General features: G+C 32.0%; 1 protein-coding gene across 6 annotated transcripts in view; it reads left to right on the forward strand.

The window, feature by feature from the left end:
- The first annotated feature begins 1,266 nt into the window (after positions 1-1,266).
- The window catches only part of RUNX2 (RUNX family transcription factor 2), a 224,224-nt gene continuing 201,882 nt past the window's right edge, over positions 1,267-23,608 (forward strand). For 2 of the 6 annotated variants that reach the window (XM_017505114.2, XM_017505115.2), the window contains exon 1: positions 4,177-4,686. In XM_017505114.2, the coding sequence (XP_017360603.1) occupies positions 4,314-4,686 (373 nt within the window). In that variant the 5' untranslated portion in view covers positions 4,177-4,313. Of the gene's footprint in view, positions 4,687-23,608 lie in introns of all 6 variants that reach the window. The other 4 variants (XM_017505116.2, XM_017505119.2, XM_017505117.2 and 1 more) reach the window with 4 other exon arrangements.

A 23,608-nucleotide genomic window follows, 5' to 3' on the forward strand; every position in this document is an offset into this window, starting at 1 on the left:
GCTGTCATATGAGCATGTTTCTCATATTTTCTGCAAGTTCTCGCCTTTTTTTATTATTACAAAAATGACAGCATTCGAAGATGAATTGTTCTAATAATTACAAGAAACATGAATTACTTATACAGCTACATTAAACAAGTATGGATCACTCTGCACTTCAAAAAACAATCAAACAAAAAAAAAAAACAGTAATCCTCATAAAGTGTTAATGCTATGTGAACAATGTATTAAAGTAAATTAGCATAAAAGGATTCAAGAAACAATTAAAAACAGCTAAAAGAAATTAGGTCTCTATAATCAGATGCCAATACCATCTAACAACTGAGGTATTACATATCAGAATATAACAATTTGTAATGAGTTAAGAGCTCCAAATCTACCAAGTATTCATTAGTGAGGATTAATGTCAATATTCCCAACTAGAACTTAAGAATCTACTTTGAAGCTGCATAGAAATGAGGGGGAAAAGGAAGAGAAACCAAAAAAGCCTAAAGGAGAAAGAAAAGGAAAGAAGAGGAATTGGGGAGACAGGTAGAAGGGGAGAGATGGGCAGAAGGAGGGAGGGAGAGATTGACTTAGTATTTTCTCTTCTGGCATCCAGTTTCCACATAATCTCACATTGAGAAAGTTGCTAAAACGAATCAAATGAAGTTGTTCAAATAATCAAGGAAATGGTGCTAATTTGTGTTTTTACATGATCTAATTAAAATAAACTGAGAAAAAGTACTCTTATTACAACAAGTACTACAAAACAATGCCCCGTATACATACATAATCAGACAAATGTGCACGTAGTTGTGTACCTAAGCATATACCCACTAAACAAGGAAATGGAATATTGCATAGTCACTCTAATTTAACAGATGAAACTATACATATTTTACTAACAGAAACATTTTTCAAGTAATCAATATAAGGCCAAATCGATGCCATGTAAGTTTAAAAAACTATAGATCAAATCCGAAAAAAGAAAAATTGTAGAAAAAAAGTAAAATAAGAAAATATAGTCACATACTAAGATGAAACAATAAATTAAAATTTTCCTTCCTAAAAACCTCATAATTGAACATTTTTAAGCCAAATTAGGACTTCCACCGTTTACAAATTCCTACAAATCATTTTCTCTTTTTTCAATTAAAAGAAAAATAGAATTAGCAGCAAATAAAAGTCTAAAACAATCCTTAAAAAAATAAATGCATAGAAATGAGCACGATATTGATAAAGTAAAACTAATGTATTTAAAATATCATTAAAAAATTAAAAAATTATTCAAACGATTACGATGAAGACATACATAGCATTTAAACACAAATATCTTGGTATTTTTAAAAGTTCAACCAATTCTGACACATTTTATTAACTACAAAGTAATGGAGAAGCAAGATACCAACCACTTTTTTCTTTGAAATTGATTTCAAGTTCAAAACTATATCTCATTTCCGCAGCATTAAAATATATGATCTATACAGCACATCTAAACCTGTTGCTTACTTCAAAAGAGCAAATACTAACATGTCCCCAAAGAGGATAACATTTTATGGGTCTTTAAAAAACAAAAATATATATATATTTTTTTAAATCTGTGGTTTCAATTTCTCATTATAAGCATGGTATAAATCTGTACAAGGGCTTTATTTGCAATGACTTTTTTCTAAAACAGTATCTCCTTACATGTAGTAAAATATTTCTAATGAAATAGTTTCAATTATCAAATGCGTACCAGTTATCACTTGTTTTTTAAATTTTTACAACAAAGTAATATTTGCTCCAAAGAGGATATATTTTCATTTTAGAAAAAAAAAAATCATGTAGATAATGAATATACAAACTTGAAAGCACATGATGTCACTATCTTTCTCCTGCTAGAATTTCATAGGCCTCACACAGGACAAAAAGGGCATATTTAACAATATCTACTAAACTCTTATGCATTAAGAATAATGTTCCTGGTCCAAAAATTACATACAAGAGGATTACCTTCAAAAAGAGAACAAGCAATTAAAAGATAAATAGATGTTGAAAATTACTCAAATTCTTATCAGGTTGATTTGGAGAGCCAAAGTATACATAAAGAAAATTTTAAGTAAGAAAATATTCAGCAAAATGTTGGGTTTGTAAGATGTTTCAGTCAATACTGATGTGGAAACTATGAACTTATTCCAAAAGAAGAAAACCATTGGCTTATCATACAACAGCAGCTACCTACATATTTTCATTAACTGATTCTGCTATTATATGTACACATGAAACTGTGTTTGGAAATCCCACAAGCTATATGAGAAAAACCCTCCTTTTGTTTACTTTGGATACTAATTACAGATACAGATAATATGGGTACAACTTATTTATAAAAGAGAAAACATCATTTTCCTCTCCTTCGCATGAATAACTGCATGTTAAAAGAAAGCTTTTGCCTTTCGATGGCAAACCTGTTTATACATACAATAAGGCATGAAAAATCTGTAGTTAAAACAACAAAATATATTTTTGGTATTTTATCACTAAAAGTTTATACTGAAAAAGGTCTGGACATTTGAAAAATAAAGGACTAGAATCATCTCCATGCCCTACCAGTGTATTTTGGGAAAATCAAATTTTCTCTAAAGAAACTTATGAAGATATTTGTACAGTTATCATGATCTAATACGAATCAAACGTAGTAGAAAGAATGCAGGGATATTTTAGTTCTAACACCCTCCTACCTCCCCAGCCCTTACCTCCTTGTACATTCCAAATAATGTTTTGTAATTCAATGTCTCCGCCTACCCCATTTACTTTATGCCACTCCTAGTTACTGTCACACTAGGAAGAAGTCTAACATGCAGATTTAGAGTGGCATGGATAAATGGCAAAAAATGCCTAGAAAATTGGTCTGTTCGCCTTTATAATTTTTGTTGAAAAATACTCCATTGCTCCCAACTGATGAAAACAGGAAGCTCTATTCATAAATATAAAATCCACTGCCTATGATATATAATCATCCTAATAAGAAAATGAGCTCTATACATACTTCTCCAAAGGGGCAAAAACGGAGATAGTTTCCCAAAGATGTTTCCAATTTTCTTCTGAATCAGAATTAGCAAATCGAGACGACTAACATACTCTGTCTGTGGGCATTATTCCTTACTACACACAGCATTTTGTAATTTATTTCAAAGGTTTAGAAACAAAAAAATATAGCTTCTGTTAACCCACTCTATTCTAAGCTCACAGAATGTAAAGTGAATAATCTACATTATAACGTAAGTATTTTTACTTTATAGAAGATCTGCTATCAGAAACTTTAACGTCCAAACTACTTAAAGAATTATATAAAATGAATACAATTCCATGAAAGATAAAAATTATTACAATCATAAAGAAAACTAAGATTCATCCAATAAACTATATTACAATTCCTGTCATTCACTTTTTTAAGATCTTCCAACTAGGCATGAGATAATGGTATAAATGAAAGATTACATTTAATCGTTATTGTAAAGGCCGCCATCTAAATTATTGATAATAAACTAGACAGACGTGATTTAAAATTTACAAAAAAATGCCTAGACTAACACTTTCATGACAGCCAATTACAGTCAAGCCTAGCAAGCAGTTTGCAACCAGACCTTAAGGTAAACTTTTTTTTTACAATGAGTTACAGATTCACAAGTTTAAGAAGACAAGAAAAAGGAAAACAGAAGGAATCCAGCCACCCAGCAAATATGAAGCAGACCCCAGAATGTGATACAGTCCAAAGATGTAAATTATTGTAAATCATCACTGTTGTTCAGAATTTCACACAGACTCTTGAGCCAATTTTGTTCATTTATCCACAGACACAATAATGAACTAAAAAGAGGAGGCAAAAAGGCAGGGGTTGGGGGGGAGAGTAGAAAGGAAAGCCCTTAACTGCAGAACTCTGCTCTACAAATGCTTAACCTTACAGGAGTTTGGGCTCCTTCAGCATTTGTATTCTATCCAAATCCTCATGAGTCACAAAAATTAAAAAGCTATATCCTTCTGGATGCCAGGAAAGGCCTTACCACAAGCCTTTTGTGAGAGAGAAAGAGAGAGAGAGAAAGAGAGAGAAAGAAAGAGCAAGGGGGAAAAGCCACAGTGGTAGGCAGTCCCACTTTACTTTGAGTACTGTGAGGTCACAAACCACATGATTCTGCCTCTCCAGTAATAGTGCTTGCAAAAAAAAAAGGAGTTTTAAAGCTTTTGCTTTTTTGGATTGTGTGAATGCTTCATTCGCCTCACAAACAACCACAGAACCACAAGTGCGGTGCAAACTTTCTCCTGGAGGACAGCAAGAAGTCTCTGGTTTTTAAATGGTTAATCTCCGCAGGTCACTACCAGCCACCGAGACCAACAGAGTCAGTGAGTGCTCTCTAACCACAGTCTATGCAGTAATAGTAGGTCCTTCAAATATTTGCTCATTCTCTTTTTGTTTTGTTTCTTTGCTTTTCACATGTTACCAGCTACATAATTTCTTGACAGAAAAAAATAAATATAAAGTCTATGTACTCCAGGCATACTGTAAAACTAAAACAAAGTTTGGGTATGGTTTGTATTTTCAGTTTAAGGCTGCAAGCAGTATTTACAACAGAGGGTACAAGTTCTATCTGAAAAAAAAAGGAGGGACTATGGCATCAAACAGCCTCTTCAGCACAGTGACACCATGTCAGCAAAACTTCTTTTGGGGTAAGTGTTATCATATTTTAAAATCCTGTAAGATATGAACCTGTTAAACATAAAGGTATGATTCTTAAACTGCTAGCTTTTCCAAGTAATATATTAAAGATCCTAATAATGCTATCTTGTTGCATTAAGAATTGAAAATGAAATTTCTGTATCTATTTGCATTTGGTATCTGTAACATATCTAATTTTCAAAGTAATGACTTGAAGTAGACAAAATTAAATTATCTCACATTGATTAAAATGTTTTCCAGAGTTACAGAAGTGAGGATATGAAAACAGTAAAAGAAACAGCTTAATACTCTCATTAACCCCCAACAAAAGAAAAATCAGATTCTAAATTAATCAAAGCATTATAAATGATTGACTCCGGCAGCTCCCAATATTTGAGCAAACTTCAAAAAGGAAACAATTTTACAAAATAACAGACCACAGAATTAACTCAACATTATGGTCTACCATGTAAAACACAGAAATAAACCTGTAGTACTGTTAACATTTTAACCAGCTCAACTAAAAGAAATTTACTTGTAAATTTAAACTATATCCTATCTATATAAGTTTGTTTCTAAACAACTGTATATAAGTACACATTCAGCTGAAACAAAATTACGATAAGCACATCACAGCCATTTTTAAAAGATCTTTATAGTTGCCCAGGATATTAAAGTTCATGGAAGTATTTTAAAACTTATATGCAAACGCATTTTTCTATATAATTTTAATTTTACATTCACACACTGTTAACCATAGTAGACCTTGTTACAAACACACAGCAAACACTGAAACGTCTAAGATTCTTTTAATCACATTCTTGGACCTACCAAAATGAATACTGCTGTTTAGTCTCATAAAAAATAAAGCTTCATAAGGATATCCCATATGATTTTTAAAAGCCACAACTATTAAACCATGCTGGACTTTAAAAGAAGCAGGCAAAATATAGTCCCTAGTCATTAATTTCAAGTTAGTGTTGATATAGATATGCAAATGACTTTAACATTCATCAGCTAATGTGTTATTATAGTAAAATATTTAAACACACTTACAAGATTCTCTTTATGATGTCCAACATGTTCCAATACAAGGCAAGTTTTTAAAATTTTTTCTTATATCCTTTAAATTTTTTTGCTGTGTACATCTATATTAACTTTGCTTTTAACTTACGACTAATGCCTGGAGTTTCCTTTACTCCTCCTACTTCAAACACTTTAACTGGCTACTACTAGAGGATCAGTCTTAGTTTAGGTCAAAGATAAATATTAAACTTGAAGAGAGAAAAAATGCTTTCTCTTACAGGGTAATGAAAATATACAGTATTTTACAAAAAATGTAAAATTGCTATAGTGACTCCCTCAATAACTGTAAGTGGGCCCTCTAAGTTATAATATATACAATATAATAATCACAGATTAATTTAAAAATTTAATGATGGGTACTAAGTATTACTCTAAAAATTCCTAAATTAAGGAAGCAGGACATAAATACAGCTAGACTACATTATAACACATAGAGCAATTATACCTAATATATCAAAACTTTTGTTACTACTACCCAAGAGATAAAAGGAAAAAGAATGGTAAAGACTACTGTTACACAGAGGGATCACTTGAAACAGGGATAATAGAGGTATCAGGGAGGGATAACAGAGACAGTTGTTACTCTTTAACAATATCACTGTGTTTAACTACTTATTTTAAATACATTTTAAAAACCGGATCAGAAACAAGTTTCAAAAACTTCTTCAGTATTAGAAGTATAGCTACACAAAGAATACGTTAAAACTGTCACAAAGAATATATTAAAATGCTTCTTATTCTATCATAACAGGGATCTTATATTTCTGTAACATTCTTAATAACTATTCTACATTAAAATTTCCAAAACTTGACAGAATTCTAAGTAAGGCATGGTAGTGAACTTCTTTTTAACATTACAACCAATTCTTCCTCTTCTGAAAAGTGGGTTTCACCTTCCCTTTCTCCAGCCCCCAAACAGTATCTTAAACCCTCAATAGAGAACTTAACATGAACCCACTACCTCAGACTAATTACAGGTGAGTAGTGGACATCATGTATAGGTTATCATCACATTGCAATCATTTCCCCATTCTATAATCTATGTGAAGTCTAAAACCTCACTTCAGGCTTTAGATTCTTATATAATGATTATCACAATGACCTAATGAGATGTCATAAGTATGTGCTCTAATTTTGTAAAATAGTTAAAGTTTAGGCTTTTCCTAGGTAAGGAACAAAGCACATATTAACTACTGGCTTACCTCAAATATAATGAGAGAGAGAGAGAGAGAGATTGTGAGTGTGTGTGTGTGTGTGTGTTAAAGAGAATATGTCTCAGTGTCCTTGATCCCTCAGCATACTTCACCTTGAGTTAATCAAAAATTTTCAATCTGTACTGCTCAAAATCTGTCCATTATTTGTCATAAATATAGCTTGCTGAAAAATCACAGATGTGACTCATGGAGTATTTTATAATTAATAACATGAAAATTTACCAGCTGACTGATTACTTAAAATCTTTGTAACTGCTTGAACATGATGTGTGAACACTGATTTCCAAAACAGCAGTTGTGGTCCCTATCAATAATAATATTTTTATGGCTTCAAGATTTAGTAGTGACGATGTTTTATAACTTGTTTCTAAAATACAGAGCTAAATTCCAAAATCCAGAGAGCAGGATTACAAAGTTAAAAACGAACACAGAAAAATCACTCTAATACATATCAAAAGTGAAAAATGTCAAAGTAATTCCCAAAGACTCATATAAATTATTTTAAATTATAATTATCCTAATTTCACATTACAAATTGTTAATAATTTTTTTAATTTTTTAATTTTAAAAACTGTTTTGAAATGTAAAACACTGAAAAGAAATTGTAGAAAAAGATCTGGCTGGTCTGTGTGAAGCTCCTGATCAGTCAGTCTCTATATCACAAGGCATGAAATATACATGATTACATTATGACATAGTTTAGTTATTTTAAAATTATAAAATATTAATTTATTCAATTTCACTCCTCCAGCTAACAACTGATAGTCTGACTTGTTTAAATCAGTCATGCTAAAGTTAAATTCAGTAAGATAGAAATGTTCCAGTTTGTTAAAAGAACACTGAAATATTTGGTGGTTAAATAAACTGCAGGAGCAGGGGGAGCTAACTCATTGAAGGCACTAAGATTTTATCAAACACACAGAATTAATCTTTATTGAATAGAACCATTCACAAATCAAAACTCACCGTACTCCAATACTTTAAAGCAGCGCTAATCAATTACAAACCTTTTCTAGTGCTTCAAAATTCATGTGCTTTCAATTTTACACACTGGTGGTCCTCAAGTACTGTATTGGGGCTGAGTTAAGACATTCTGTATCACAAGTTTTTTTTTTTTTTTTCTCCAACAAATATTCATCTAGAGGGCTTTTCCCCCCCTCTCAAGAGCTGCTCACATGAAAACTGTGGTAATATTTTTATACTGTACTTCTTTGTTGAAGCAAAAGGTTAGGGGTTACCTAAATACCTCAACTGTATATATATATAAATACGAAAAGGTAAGTATTCATAGAAAAAAATCCAATGGGACTAGATTATTTATTTTTGCATTTCTCATGATTAATGATGCACCCGTGCATACTTGAAAATTGATGGCAAAACAGGGTAACATCTCAAATTCCTCTCCAAAGCATACAAATATCAACCTCCCATACTGTTCTAACCTTTGTTCTAGGATGCTAAGATATGACAACTCTAAGTCAATAGTGAAGTCATGCAAAAGCTCATCAAATGCATTAAAAATGCAAATACTATTACCTAACAAAAATCTTTAGATATTTTTATATGAAGGATTCACTGAAACAATCTACCTATATAGCATCTATTAAAAATATATAAAATCTTGGCCAAATAGACAAATGCCAACAACACAATGTGAAAAAAAAATCCTTCCTGAAAATTACTAAAATTGTAATATGGCAAAGCATAACTTATTTTTTCTAGCCACTTACATGACAGACATTATTAATTGGGTGCTAGGAAATCCAATGCTAATTTAAGTAGATACTTCCCAATAGGTTACCGTAATGTACTATTTTTTTTCTCCTGTACCAATGAACTCTCTAACTTCCACTGAAGATAAATAAAATTCTACCTCTCCACAACCCCAAAAAAATCATGAAACTCCCATAATAAACAATAACTGCAATACTTGGTATTTTCTAAATAATAAGATATTCTAAGTTAACTGTCTAAAGTATGTGGAATTCTTCATCAAATCTGAGATGTTTAATATTTTAAAACAAATCTTTAAAAGAAGTCTCACATAATGAAATTATACATGTTAATATAACCTGACGTTTCAAAAAGATTATGAAATCCACTGGATATATATTTTGATTCATGTGTTACAATTAAAAAATAACAGGGAAACTCTATACCTTATTAAAAAAGAGTTTCCTTACATTTTTAACCACAGTCAACCACAAGCTTTTGTCCATTCAACAGCACATACACATGAAACAGACCATACATTCCCATACAACTGTTTTAAGACCTGTATAGCAATTGAGATTAAATGCTGTTTTATTATATTATATGCAGTATCTTCACTTTATGTAGAATTCTTAGGAATTTCCTCCCCTTTATACTATTTATTAAGGGCACAGGACTCAAGGTTTGGAACAGTGTTGAATGGATGTAAGCAAAACGTTATCAAACATTTTAGGTTTCGTTGTTACTGTTGAATAGAAAGAACCCTAACTAAAGCAAAGTTTTTCATAAACATGCTTTCTTCTACTAATAAACAGAAGCTGCATCATTTAACATGATATAAAAAAAAAATCCCCAAATAAGATGGGATGTAGAATTAAAACAGGCCTTTAAAGGCTAGTTGCTACATAAGCACATGCAGAGGGAAAAAAAATTGTTATTCATGCTTTTCCTCTATTCCATATTGTTAATAATTATAAATCCAATATACACCCAAGGAACAAAAATCATACCAAAAAGTGAGCTCTAAATAAAAGATATATGTTAGTTTACCTTGACTAGATGATTTTCATATTTTAAATAAACTGCTCACAAAACAAAGAAATCTCTGACATATAGACATATGCAATTTTCAATAATGTTTAAGATAATTAAAAATTATCATACTGATGTTAGATAATTTACCAAGTTAACATTATTCTCAGAACTATATTTAAGTTTCTTTTGGTGAACAGTTTAAAGACTCTGATATCTCCACTATTCCTATTGCCAATTATCTTATACATTAGAGTTATCTTAGATTAGTGACATTTCTAAAAAGGTGTATCTAAATATCCTATGTAAGGCAAATAATTTTTACCACAAAGTCAAATAAAGTAATTTTATTTTACATTTCAGTTACACTGACTTTTTTTTACATCAATGACGTCTACCAGAATCATTATATACCATCAACTAAAAACATATATTTACATAACAGACTAAGTCAAAACTCAAGAACCTAAATACACATTTGTAGGTTCCCCGAATATTACATGAACCATACCATTATTTACATATTCCTTACAGTCACGTATCTTACACCTACATCTATTTTGTGGTTCAGTAAAAGAGAAAAAAAGGCAAGAAAAGGAAAATGCTAGCCAAATAACAATAACAATCACCAATAAGATTTTAAAAACATATACATGCAGGCTTTCTTTGGAAAAATCAGAATAATAATGTGATATTCCACAGAACTTCATAGGAACACAATATATTTTTATACAGAAACAAAATACTGTCACATATGTTCAACTTAAATTTCTTCTGGCTATCAGTTTGTCCTAACACTTTTATACCTGGCGTATGCACATGCATGAGTGTGAATGCATTCACACCAATGACTATACAGAACTTGTAATAATGATTATAAACCAGGAAAAAAATTGTAATTTATGTAACTGACGTACTATTGACAATTCTGTATGAAAGATAAAGATTAAAAAAAAATTGCACGCAAGTTAATAAATGTCAATCTACAAAACCAATAACAGGGATTAGGCATCTAATTAGGAATTTCAAGACTAAAATAATCAATCTTGTAAAATCCAAGGATGTTATTTTCCAGTTATAAACTTAAATAACAATAATTAAAAACTGGTATCAGTTAAAGTATTAGCGTTTATAAGGGCAAATATGAATGGAATTACCTGCTAATAGATTCCTATTTATAAATATTATCTCCAGGAACAACTCTGGCTTGAAGTTAAACAAGTATATTTTCTCATTTACCATGTAACCTGGGTAAACAATTTAAGCACTGAGTTTCTAATTTTTATATAATAATTCCTAGAATTAACTTTCTGTTTAAATTTCTGTACTGAACCTCCCAGTTTAAGACTTCAAATTCCCAATATAATCTTTAAGTGAAAAGACATAATTCTACTAAATGATTACAAATTATTTAAATGAAGCTAAACAATGTAAATTTACTTTGAAGCTGAAAAGAAAGGATCATCACATTTATTTTACTATGTAATAAGGTACTACATTTTTACAATATGTCAACCTACTGCTGTACCACTATAACTTGATCCTAGAAAATCAATGGATATCAAAAAGGTACAAAGTGTGGATCCTCTTTAATTAATTATAATTTTATTATAAGATACTTTAATGCAAATACAGCTCCTTAAAATATATATTTTTGGAGACAAAAGCAAATTCTCATTTTATTTCATAAACTTCTATCAGATTATAGATATTTGTAACAACTTCATAGGATCACAAAAAGGAAACTTCTTTACGCTGAAAATCCACATTATTTCAATCACTATGTTTTCCATAAAGCTGATACCTGTAGAAGCACATAAGCATTTCATATTAAGAACCTAAACACCCAATTCAAAAATATTAAGACATCATGAAGTAATCTATGAGAAAACTCCCATCAAGACAACAGAATCTTAACATTTGGCAGGATAAACGGTTACAAAAGATAATCTAAGAAGATTAGTTTTTACCTCTCATGAAATCTGTAAAGCATTTAGGTAATTCAGCTTTGGTAAAATGCAGAAAAACTTGCTACTGCTTTTATAAGGGTCAATGCAAAAATGAAATATTTAAGAAGATAATACATAAGCAGATACTACTTACAAAGACAATGTATATGGTGTATTTCTAAAGGAATGTAAATATACAAGTCAGCGTACTCCAGCCTTTGATCATTAATCCAACCTCCTTTCCATAGAAGAAACTCCTTTTTTCATATTATAGACTCTAGTGTCCACACAGAATTCTTTATATTCGCCAAGTTTTTAAAACTAAACACATATACATAGTCTCTCTCTCTCTCTCTCTTTCTCTCTCTGTAATTTAGAAGAAAAACTTAACATTTTAAAAACTTTTTACCACTAGTAGCCACCTTATTTCAAAAGTGTTAGCCAGATAAAGAAAACGAATATTGTCAGGAAAGCTTTATTCTCGATTCCATAGTAAAGATTTAACAATATCCTTCCCTTGTAACATGCATAAGCGTATTGCAGAATATTTTTGTACACCAATAGGACTAGAGAAAACACATGAAGAGATCTGTTTTTAACATTATCACTCACAAGTACCCAGGAAGAAAATTTAGAGCCATGTGCTGATTATTAGGCCTATTTTCATTTTCATAAATATTCCAGATGTATCAAGACACAAAACACACTAAAATCGGAATCAAGGTACACTTAAACAACTATTTTTTTAAATATCAAAATACTTGGCTTAAATGGCTAAATTATTTAATTATTAAATGGTTAAACCACTCTATACATGTAAAAAAATTTTTTTGCTAGGATGTATTCAAACCATTTTCTTGACTATAAAATTAAATCCTGTGCTCCAACAAATAATGTAACACAGTATTTTTATAAAGTATTTATTTACAAAGTAAATATATATTAGAGATGTTCAAAAAGGTCAGAAGTGATTTTCTATGATGTAACTTTATTAATATATGTAAATTTTCTACCTTTGTTTTAAACTTTCTTCATTCAAATACATGGTCAATTCATTGAATTTTTTTGACCCAGAAACACCTTAAATGCTGTTTTAAAGGAAACGTTAATAAAAATTGCCTTACTCATTATTATAAACTGGCATGAAAATATTTTCAAAAAAAATATTTTTTGAAAACTTGCTGTGAAAACAGTGTGATCTGAAAACTTACATACTTAAAACTTATGAAATGAACACAAAAAATGCAAGCAAATGCATAAAACTACCTAGCAACAATAATGTAGTGAGAAGCCAACCCCTAACATAGGAGATATACGTATGCTTTTTTTAAAACAAAAGCTCAAATTAAAGCTTGCCTTTTGAACTGCCCATATGAACAGAACAACATTCCAATGACTTACAGAATTTTCTTCTAAACTGGCAAGACTAAAAAGAATCACATCCAATTCCTATTTTGCAATTATAATGTGTGATACTTTCTTTAAGCATAAGACTGTCATTTATTCTAAATTTGCTGGAAAAGCTTGCCATTGCATTTTTCCTGTACGTACCTCTTCCTTATCAATTATGGTGTATCTCCAGCATTCGAAGAAAAAAAAGCTCCAAAATTTTAACTGCATTTAAAATATATAATTAAACCAATATATACAAAGGCTACTCTAAAAAAAAAAACTCATTTCTAGAAGGCCAGAAAATCTTATTTTTTTAAGCTGATGCACCTACACATAGAAAGTAACTTTTAGTAAGTTCTTTTGCTACGCCATAATGATCTGCTCCAGAAACTCAAGGGTACCTAAAACAACGAACTACCTGTTCTAGCCATGCTTAGGAATGTGTCCAAATCATTTTTATTGATTTAACCTTTATAGGAATGCTACATATCCTCAGAGCAAAACATTTTGAATGTATTTATAATATGATACACTTCTAGAAGCCATGAAAAAGAAAGCTAAAAACAAATCTAAGACGCCTTTCCACCGTTGGTTGTTATATGTTTATTTTTGTTTATTTGAAACAAATATTAAATAATTCTATTTGTGAAAACTCACGTTGGTACTACTGTAAGTAGAAATAAAAATTTATTTTAAAAAAAAGTACATTTAAGTAAATTCTAACTTTAAGAAATAAAACTCCTGACTTGACAATGATGTTACACCTACAAATTTTAACAGATTCTAAATGCTCCTTTCATACTCTAATTACACATTAATCATGGAACCTACACACAAATCAAACTTATACTTACAAAATTTAGTCTTTATTGAATAAACTTATGTTGTACTCTAGTTTTCAACCTCAGAGTTTACAGATAAAGTTCTCTGCAGCCCATCTTTCTAGCTTTCTGTAAGTGATACTTTACAAATAGTTTCAACAGCTAACGCCTGCATTAGGTATGTTTGCCAAATAATTCACAATATTATGCTTCCTCACATTATGGTTCATCATTTGCTAACTTAAACCTCACCTCTAAAGAAGTTACACTTTCACTGCAGATTGTTCTCTTAAAAAGGGCAAACAACTTTTGAGCATTTCCAGATGTCGCTCTCATAAAAAAAGAAAAATTATAGGCAAATGCTCAAGAAATTATAAAATTAGCAATAAAAATATAATAAAACTGGTATCATTTCTGATTACTTCAATGATCACATATAAGTTTATATAAAAAGCTGACGGTACTATATTTTGAAATCAGAAACTTATGACAGCTACAAGAGCACTGATTTCAGGTAGCTGCCAGTAGGTAAAACCACCAAGTATATTTCGGTGTCAGACAAGATTCTGCTGAAGTGGAATTTAGGAAGCTTTGACAATTACTGAGCATATGATAAAAATAATAATGCTATTTTTTATCAAATAGTTAACTCTTTTTTATTCTGGGTGATATAAATTTGGGTTCAGGTATACTATTCCATTTTGTCATCATTTTTTTATAAAACATCCAAGTATGCAAGAGATTATACTTAAATAAAAATAATTTATATGCAGCCTATTTCTCTGGAGCAGGGCTGGGACTAGGATGAGACAAGGGAGGCACCTAGGGCACAAAATTTCAGGAGGTACTTACTCTTGCACAATCCTCAAAAAGAGTACCTCCTTAAATTTTGTGCCCTGGGCACTTTGCCTGCCTCACCCAAGTTCTAGACCTGCACTGGAGACACATGAGTATAAACCATTTATACTCATGTGAGTATAAAATGACAGGTACTAAGCAGGGTGACATAAAACATAGAAATAAAGTAATATAAGAAGAAAAATTAAAGGAGACATATTTACATTAAATATCCTGCAAAGTAAGATAGTTATGGCCTTACTGCTTGATTATAAGGCTAAGTAATCTCATTACTTGACTATAAGGCTTTAAGAAAAAAGGGATTGAAAGAGTATGCTCTATTAAAGAATTCACTAGCCTATACGAGACTTCTTACATTACAGTGGTATCCAAATCTGGCTGATTAACAGAATTGCCTGAGGGGTAAATCTTGGGGAAGAGGAGCTCAGGGAGGGAAAGCCTTGGGAACTTTTTCAAAACAAAACTCCCTAGGTAAATTAGCCAAAGTTGTGAGCCAACAGATAGTCAATTCTTAATACTCATAGAAATAAGCTGAAGACAAAATGCATATCCAAAATATATTATTTCCAAATTGTATCCCCACTAAACATTTGTAAAGCTTGTTCACAAGGAAAAATTAGCTCCTTTCTTTTTTTCCCTTTCTTCCAACAGAAATGTTAGTCAATGGTTATGTGTTTAACAAGTAATATCAATAAGGAAAATAAAGTGAGAAGTACAGAGGATTCCGTAAGATGACTATAGCCAAAAACATTAATATTCTTATTTTTCTATTAGGTTCAAATAGCTATTCTAAGTACATAATTAATCTATTCCAAAACTTTATTTTAAACATTATTTGCCTAAAATTACCTAAAATTTATCAAAATTTTAATTTAATTAGATTTATATTAACATATTTTGAAAAATCAATGAACCTAACATAGTCTATAATTTTTAAAGTATACCTTAATTGAAACTGTACTTTCTTAGCTTTTGTTGTTGAATGTTTACTATACCCGGGGACTATGATAAACACTTTATAAACATCATTTCCTTTAATTCTTATAACTCCCTATATGAGACATTTATCATAATTATTTACAAACGAGGAAGCTGAGAATGAGGTAAAGGAACTCGCTCAAGGTTACAGAATTGAAGAGGTGGGATTCCAACCCAAGTCCTTTAACTCTTAATTACCACTTTACAGTTATGACCTAAATGAAGTTAGTTCCTAGTCCTCGACCAATTTCATCTGTAAAGGTGTTAGCTCTCAGAAACATAATTATTCTAAAGTTATTAAACTGATAAAATATAAACAGGAATAATATATAATAATATAATTCATTATATAAAATGAATTAGGATTTACAAAATTATAATTGGAAGTTAAAGCTTAGAGATTAAGGTTATCTGGGTCTCTCAGCATATGTGTGGGGGTATGGGTCTTTGTAGATAGGGCTATGAGACCATAGTATAAGGAATGCTACTGATAAATACAGGAAGTAGGATTTGATTCCAGATCTGACACCAAAGCCTATGATTATAATCATATTTATGATACATTATTTTAATTTTATAAATAAGGATGATCTAGAAGTCATCAAATTACCCTGCACGTATCTTTAAGAAATACTACTCCGACCAGAACCAAAAAGATTAAGAAAAAATAAAACTATTATCAAGGAATAAGATTAAGGTGAGGTTTATGTAGCTCCCTTTTCCCCCAGACAAGGTCTCACTCTGTCACCCAGGCTAGAGTACACTGGCATGATCACAGCTCACTGCAACCTTGACCTCCTGAGCTCAAGGGATCTTCCTGACTCAGCGTCCCAGGCAGCTTGAACTACAGGCATGCACCACCATGCCCAGATAATTTTGTAATTTTGTGTAGAGACAGGTTCTTGCCGTGTTGCCCAGGCTGCTGTCGAACTACTGGGCTCAAGCGATCCTCCCACCTCGGTCTCCCAAAGTGCTGGGATTACAAGCATAAGCCACCACTCCTGGCCTTTAGGTAGGGTTTGATCAGAAAACAAGTTTCAAGGAACTAGATAATTCTTCATCATTATAATCGATAGTCTTAATTAATGTTCACAATACACATATATACTTCATGTGATATAAAAATATCATTTAGGAGTAAAAACACTGAACACCAAGAAGGTATAATCCTCCTTATTTATAAAATTAAAATAATGTATCATAAATATGATTACAATCATAGGCTTTGGTGTCAGATCTGGAATCAAATCCTACTTCCTGTATTTATTGGTAGCATTCCTTATACTACGGTCTCATAGCCCTATCTACAAAGACCCATACCCCCATACATATGCTGAGAGACCCAGATAACCTTAATCTCTAAGCTTTAACTTCCAATTATAATTTTGTAAATCCTAATTCATTTTATATTCACAAAAATCCATTAGTAAGTATACTTTTGTCTTTGCCTACCAAAAAGATATTGCACAAGATTCTAGGAAGTCCTTGAGATGTACTATTCACCCCAATTTTAACCACAATTATCCACACTATCACTCAAAACAAAAAGTTCTCAAGGAAGCCACAAAAGAGCTCTAGCGCTTTTTTTCTCTAGCAGAGGATAGGAATAAAGCTGTGAGATTATATTTTCCAGTCTATATGTTTCTGAGAAAAGATGCTCTGATTAGAAACCATAGATTATGACATGATACAGGAGACATTTTTGCAAAGATAAAGAACTGAGGAAAAGAGAAAAGCTTTTTGGAGAAATCCATAAATGTCAACAAACTTCTCCAATCATTGTGCACCTATATTTAACTTGACAGTTAATATTTTAAATGATCAAACTAACAACTTTTACAAGCTAAATGATGTAGGATCACACTAATATGAAATACATGTGCAAGTACAAAATCATAACTACATTTTAAAAGGAAAATACAAATTTTCATATTAGTTTTCATTAGAAGCATCCACTGAGAAAGGTTTAAAGTGAGTTTGTCTCTGCAACTTCATAAAGAGTACAATGGCATAAGACTCCAGGTAACAAAAAAGAAAGCAATGAAATGGCAACATATAGTACACATGAAAATAACTACTAAATAACAGATAGTTAAAAGTCCTCAGTAGTAGCAATATTATTACAAGATCTCAGATTCTGGTACCCTATTTGGCAATGAAGGCAAGAAGTTAGAAAAGGGTGTGATTACAAATAAAAAATGATACAATAAGACAATTCATCGCTACAATTATTCACACTTATTTCATCAGAAGCCATTAATATGATGTATGTAGACAAAAGGTTTTGTGTACAGCCAGAACAGTCAATCAAAGCAGTATAGAATAAATCCATAAATAACATGGTGATTCAGTAGTCATTAACCTAACAGAAAAAAAAAAATTAAGACTGGACTGACTGAAAAATATGGGCAAGTTGAAGAGTTATTACAAAGAAACTAGCAGCAGAATTTGGCAGTAGTTATGGAAGAAGCAAAGAATAAGGAAAATGAGTCTGCCACTTAGGACAGAATGGTGATGGTGCCAATGATCATGAGGAAAAGAGGAAAGGGTTTTTATTATAAATAGAAGGAATTATATCTTTGTCACTATTGAAGTTGTGCCTAGTGAAAAACAAAGAGAATACTAAGTTATATATAACACAATCTCAATTTCTAAAAATTATATGAGAATATATCTTATCAGAGGAACTCAAAACAGTTATAAGGTTTTGACAGTAGTAAGATTTTGGAAGCCTTTTTTATTTGCCAATATTTTCAATTAAAAACCATGAATTAATACATAATAATTTCAAAGATATAGTTAATAGTTTGTGTTAACATTTAAAAAGCTTATTTTTCCGGAACCCATACAAAAAAAATACATATGAAGAAAAATGTTTTTAATTTTTCATGCTCAAGTTGTAAGAGACAGAACAAAGTCCTCCAATTACAAGATATTTATAAATTGAAAAATTATTCTCAAGAAAACTATAGAATCTCATGGAAACACAAGGACAGCATGGGTTTTGATGTTAAAGTTTAAATTCCAGTTACAACCCCTAGTAAATAACCTTGAGCAAGCAACATTTAAGCTCCCTGTGTCTCAATTTCCTCATCTGTAAAAATATTACTACTTACCTTCAAAGTTTCCTGTCAAAATTAAATAAAATGTAAAGTGTCTACATTGATCTAACAAAAGCATTACAATTATTAAGTATAATCAACTTTCCAAACCTTGATCTTAAATTATCTTAAGTCTAAACTCAACTACTCGTAGTGTGGGTCACAAACCAGCAGAATCAGAATGACCTGAAAGCTTGTTAAAAATGCACAATCTCAAGCCCCACCCCACACCTTCTAAATCAAAACCTGCACTTTATTAACACCTCCAGAACAAAGTTTGAGAAGCCCTGCTCAACACAACATTCAACTAAGCGAGTGTCCCACTTGTTTACATATTACCAGGCCCCTAAAGTTGTCGACTTCATTTGTTTCAGAGTTCTGATACTGAATGAAGAGCACCAGGTAGTTTACTCTTAATTCTGAAGGACTCAAGAGACTAACAGAGATCATCTAATCCATAATAATTCCACCTCCAAAAGGCAACTTTTAAAACATGAATAGAACTTTCACATTCATATACCGCTCAGTTTATCCATGACTGATTAAAAGGGAAGGTCCTCTCAGTTTATCCACAATGACTGATTAACAGGGAAGGTCCTGTGTGCAACTCTGTCTTATAAAAAAAAGTCTTCAATAACTTGAGACACTCTGCAAATTATTAAGTTGCATACTGGTACAAACTAGCTACTAGTCTATATTTCTTCATGTTTTCAATGATGTCTCACCACAACCTTGTCAAAAGCCTTGATGAAGTTTTAAATTACTGCCTTTGTCCCATGACTCTGGGACAGCTATCTAGTAGCTCTGATGTAATACAGAAGTTTGTGAGGCATGACTACTGCTGAGGAAAACCATTTGGCTCCAACTACTCACCTGCATGGTGCTTAAAATCATGCTTTTAATAGCCCATATTAGAATCTTAGCCATCAAAGACCTCCACCTGACAGCTCTAGAGACTTTCATTTTAAACCAGTTGCCCTTCTTTGATATTCTATACTAGCTATTTACTAGTAAAATATTTTACAATCATAGGTGCCTATTCCTTTCTTTCCTTTCCATGACTAATTGAATAAAACAGAAAATATGAGACAATTATATATATGAAAAATTGTCAAATCAAAGAGCAATTCAAATTCCTTTTAGAGAGATAAAAGTTGATATAAAGTAGATATGACAAAGAAAAAGAACATCCACTAAATACTTGTAGTATGCGAAGAGTTCGACCGTGACAGAGTTCCTAGAGGTTTATCTCCTCTGAAGCAATTTCTTAGACTACTTCAACCAGAATTATCCAATCTTATTTCTTAGCATTGGGAACTCCTTCATTTATATTTGGCCTAAACTTCCCCTTGTCTGTATACTTATTTTTGCCCTCCACCCTGAAAACTGACTTGTCCTTAGTTACAAATAATGTACTTTGTTGCCCATTTATGCAATACTTCATTCTTTTCATTCTCTGATCATTTTTTTTCATGTCCAAATGAGTACTGCGTTAGATCCTAAATTTCCAGTGAAGAGCCGATACATGTACATCACCCTTTGAACATCTAGAATAGTAACATAATCAATTAAGTACTTAACTGCTTTTCGTAGGCACAACAAAAACTATTAAGAGGCCACTGCAAGCTATGCTTACCACAAATTAAAAACCCATTAAAAATCAGGAATGTCAAAAGCATGTAAACTTTTTGGTAAAGTGTATAAACCAGCTCTTCATGCTTGGCTAGGAAAGCTTAGGAAAAAAAAAAAATCCTAAATATGTAAGGTGAGTCTGCCTGTACAAGAGAAAAATATACTTGGTGGACCTAAAAAAGAAGGCCAGTTCCAAAATTAAAAATGCAGTAAACCAAGATTCAAAGCTACGACAAGGGAAACAATAAAACTGTTAATTAGTATCAAAATGTGGCCAGCTTTCGCAGACTGAATGGTGTGTATTACAAATTACCTAATGTAATTAGTTTACATTCTTGTGCAGATTCCTTATATTTTATGTAGAAAAATAAAGTATTTGGATTTCACCCTTCTATTTGAAGGGAATAATCTCCCAGGATTCTGTTTCTTTTATTTAAAATTTTTTTCTCTTGTGCATACTCCCTTGCTTTTGCAGACAGACCCCCAAGGATGCTGGGGAGTTTTAAATATATGAAATGTAAGCCTTGCTGTATTTATGTTTATTAACCAATTTAAAAAATATATTAATGGTCAGATTTTGTTTTTATCAAACTTAACATCATGCCTGTAATGATACATGGATATTCCTTTTGGGTTCATTATGTGCCATAGTGATTTATGTTGAGGCATTTCTTTTGTGCACATCTACCACCAAAGATTTTAAATACAATTGCAGAGCTTTACATTTGTAACTTGAGAAAGAAGAAAATACAGCTTAAAAAGAAAATCAGAACACTGTTCCCTAGCAGTCATACATATATCAGTGAAATCGAATTCATTTTCAAGAAATGTAATTATTCACTGTTGTTTAATTTACTGTATCTCTTAATTCTAAGCAGTTGAATGTAAATTAAATTTAGATGTTAGCTAGATATCCCATTATTTCACTTATCTTAACATGATATATGTAAATAATTCTTTAGTTTTATTTTTCTTTGATAGTAAACTCTCACATATTTGTGGGGTATTTTTGTTGAAAATGTGTTCGATTTTTAATTATATAAAGTACCACCTATTTTTCCAGCCATAAAAGTTATTTTTAAGGCATTTTTTTTTCTTATAAAGTATTTCTTTAGCTGTAACCACGTCCCTTTGCTAAGTCCTTTTACTTTTGTTTAGGTGATTGTTTATTTGTCCAGCCACCTCCATCTAGTGATTCATTAATTCATTTAAGAAATGTTTATTGAGGCGAGGTGTGGTGGCTCACACCTGTAATCCCAATACTTTGGGAGGCCTAGGTGGGTGGATCACCTCAGGTCAGGAGTTCAAGACCAGCCTGACCAACATGGTGAAACTCAGTGTCTAGTAAAAAAATATGAAAGTCAGCCAGGCATGGTGGCACATGCCTGTAATCCCAGCTACTCATGCAGAGGCAAGAGAATTGCTTGAACCTGGGAGGTGGAAGTTGCAGTGAGCCGAGATCACACCACTGCCCTCTGGCCTGGGCGACAGAGTGAGACTCTGTCTCAAAAAAAAAAAAAAAAAAAAATAGAAATGTTTATTGAATTTCCATTATATGCCAGGCATTTGGCTAGTTGATATAAAAGGAAAGTAAGAGTGGGAAAGAGGGAATTCTTGTGTATCTGTACTACCAAGAGAATGTGTAGTTTAGTGTACCGTATTGTATCTCTGTGCTTAATGAAGTTGCCTTTGGGGCTGCTCAGGAGGGGATGCGAGGTTCTGGCTGCCATCTCAACCCTTCTTTCTTTCAACCATTTAAAAATCCATTTTATTTATTGGGCTTTCTCATAGCATTTCATATGAAAAATGGATTTGGCAGTTAAAAAGCTTCAGTATCACTGGTCTAGTAGAATTATATGTATTTACACGTAAGTAGACTGAGAATTTTACACACATAGAGACAGAATGACAGGTGGTAGATGCAGATAAGTATGTGAAAAGAGTTACGGACATGCTACTGCAGGAATATCGAGCGGGATCAGACAGTTTTCAATTTGGAGGATGAAAGCTAGTGAAAATAGTGTTGAGTTTTTTCTTCAAGGAGAGGCAATATTTAGCCCTGTAGAAATTTGGGGGTAGGGGACAGTAAGGATAGGTAGGGAATATTGCAAGTAAAAGGAGACAGCATAATCAAACACACGAAGGCAGGGATGAGGCATTTGGGGCAAATAGCTTACTGTGTCTGGAGAGAAATTCTAAATCCTAAAAAAAAAAAATTCTCTACCATTAATTTTACTGTCTCCTCATTTTCTTATCTAAAATTTGGCAAAAGCGAGCCACGGTGGCTCACGCCTGTAATCCCAGCACTTTGGGAGGCCAAGGTGGGAGGATCACTTGAGGTCTGGAGTTCGAAACCAGCCTGATCAACATGGTGAAACTTGTCTCTACTAAAAATACAAAAAAGTTAGCTAGGCATGATGGCACATGCCTGTAGTCCCAGCTACTCGGGAGGCTGAGGCAGGAGAATCACTTGAACTCAGGACAGGGAGGTTGCAGTGAGCCAAGATCATGCCACTGCACTCTAGCCTGGGCAACAAAGCAAGACTCCACCTCAAAAAAACAAAAAGTTGGCAATAATATCATTTAACTAAGAGGGCTGTTAAATGAAATAATATATAGGAATAAGTTAGTGCACAATACCTATTTAGTGATGGAAGTGATATTTCCTCTTCCCACAACTGTGTAACCAAAATTCCTATCTATCCATGTTTCACCTTAAATAAACTTTGAGAGGCTTTAGTTTCCCATTACACTATTTCATAGTACCCTGTACATTTTCCTTCAGACTCCCTATCATAATTTATATTTATTTGCACAAATGTATACACAGTTCATGGCATACCATATATACTTAGTAAATTTTGAATAAATGAATTTATGAATGGAAAGAGATTTATAATCTTTCCACTGGTATCATTAAATTCTGCCTCCACATAATCAGTGGGATCCTGATTATAAATGTTACTGCCTATAATACAAATGGGGTATTTAAATTTCAAGTTAGTTCTTCTAGGGACAACTGCACTAGAGGGGGAAAAAAGAACATCACTAGTATTTCAGTCTACTTCTACATATTTAAAGTCACAATTACAGAATCACAATAATTTTGTCCCACAGTCTGCCACTTAATGAGTCCACTAAATAAGGATTAAGAAAA

This window comes from Cebus imitator, unplaced genomic scaffold (genome assembly GCF_001604975.1).
Source record: "Cebus imitator isolate Cc_AM_T3 unplaced genomic scaffold, Cebus_imitator-1.0 Scaffold334, whole genome shotgun sequence".
Classification (NCBI taxonomy): Eukaryota; Metazoa; Chordata; class Mammalia; order Primates; family Cebidae; genus Cebus; species Cebus imitator.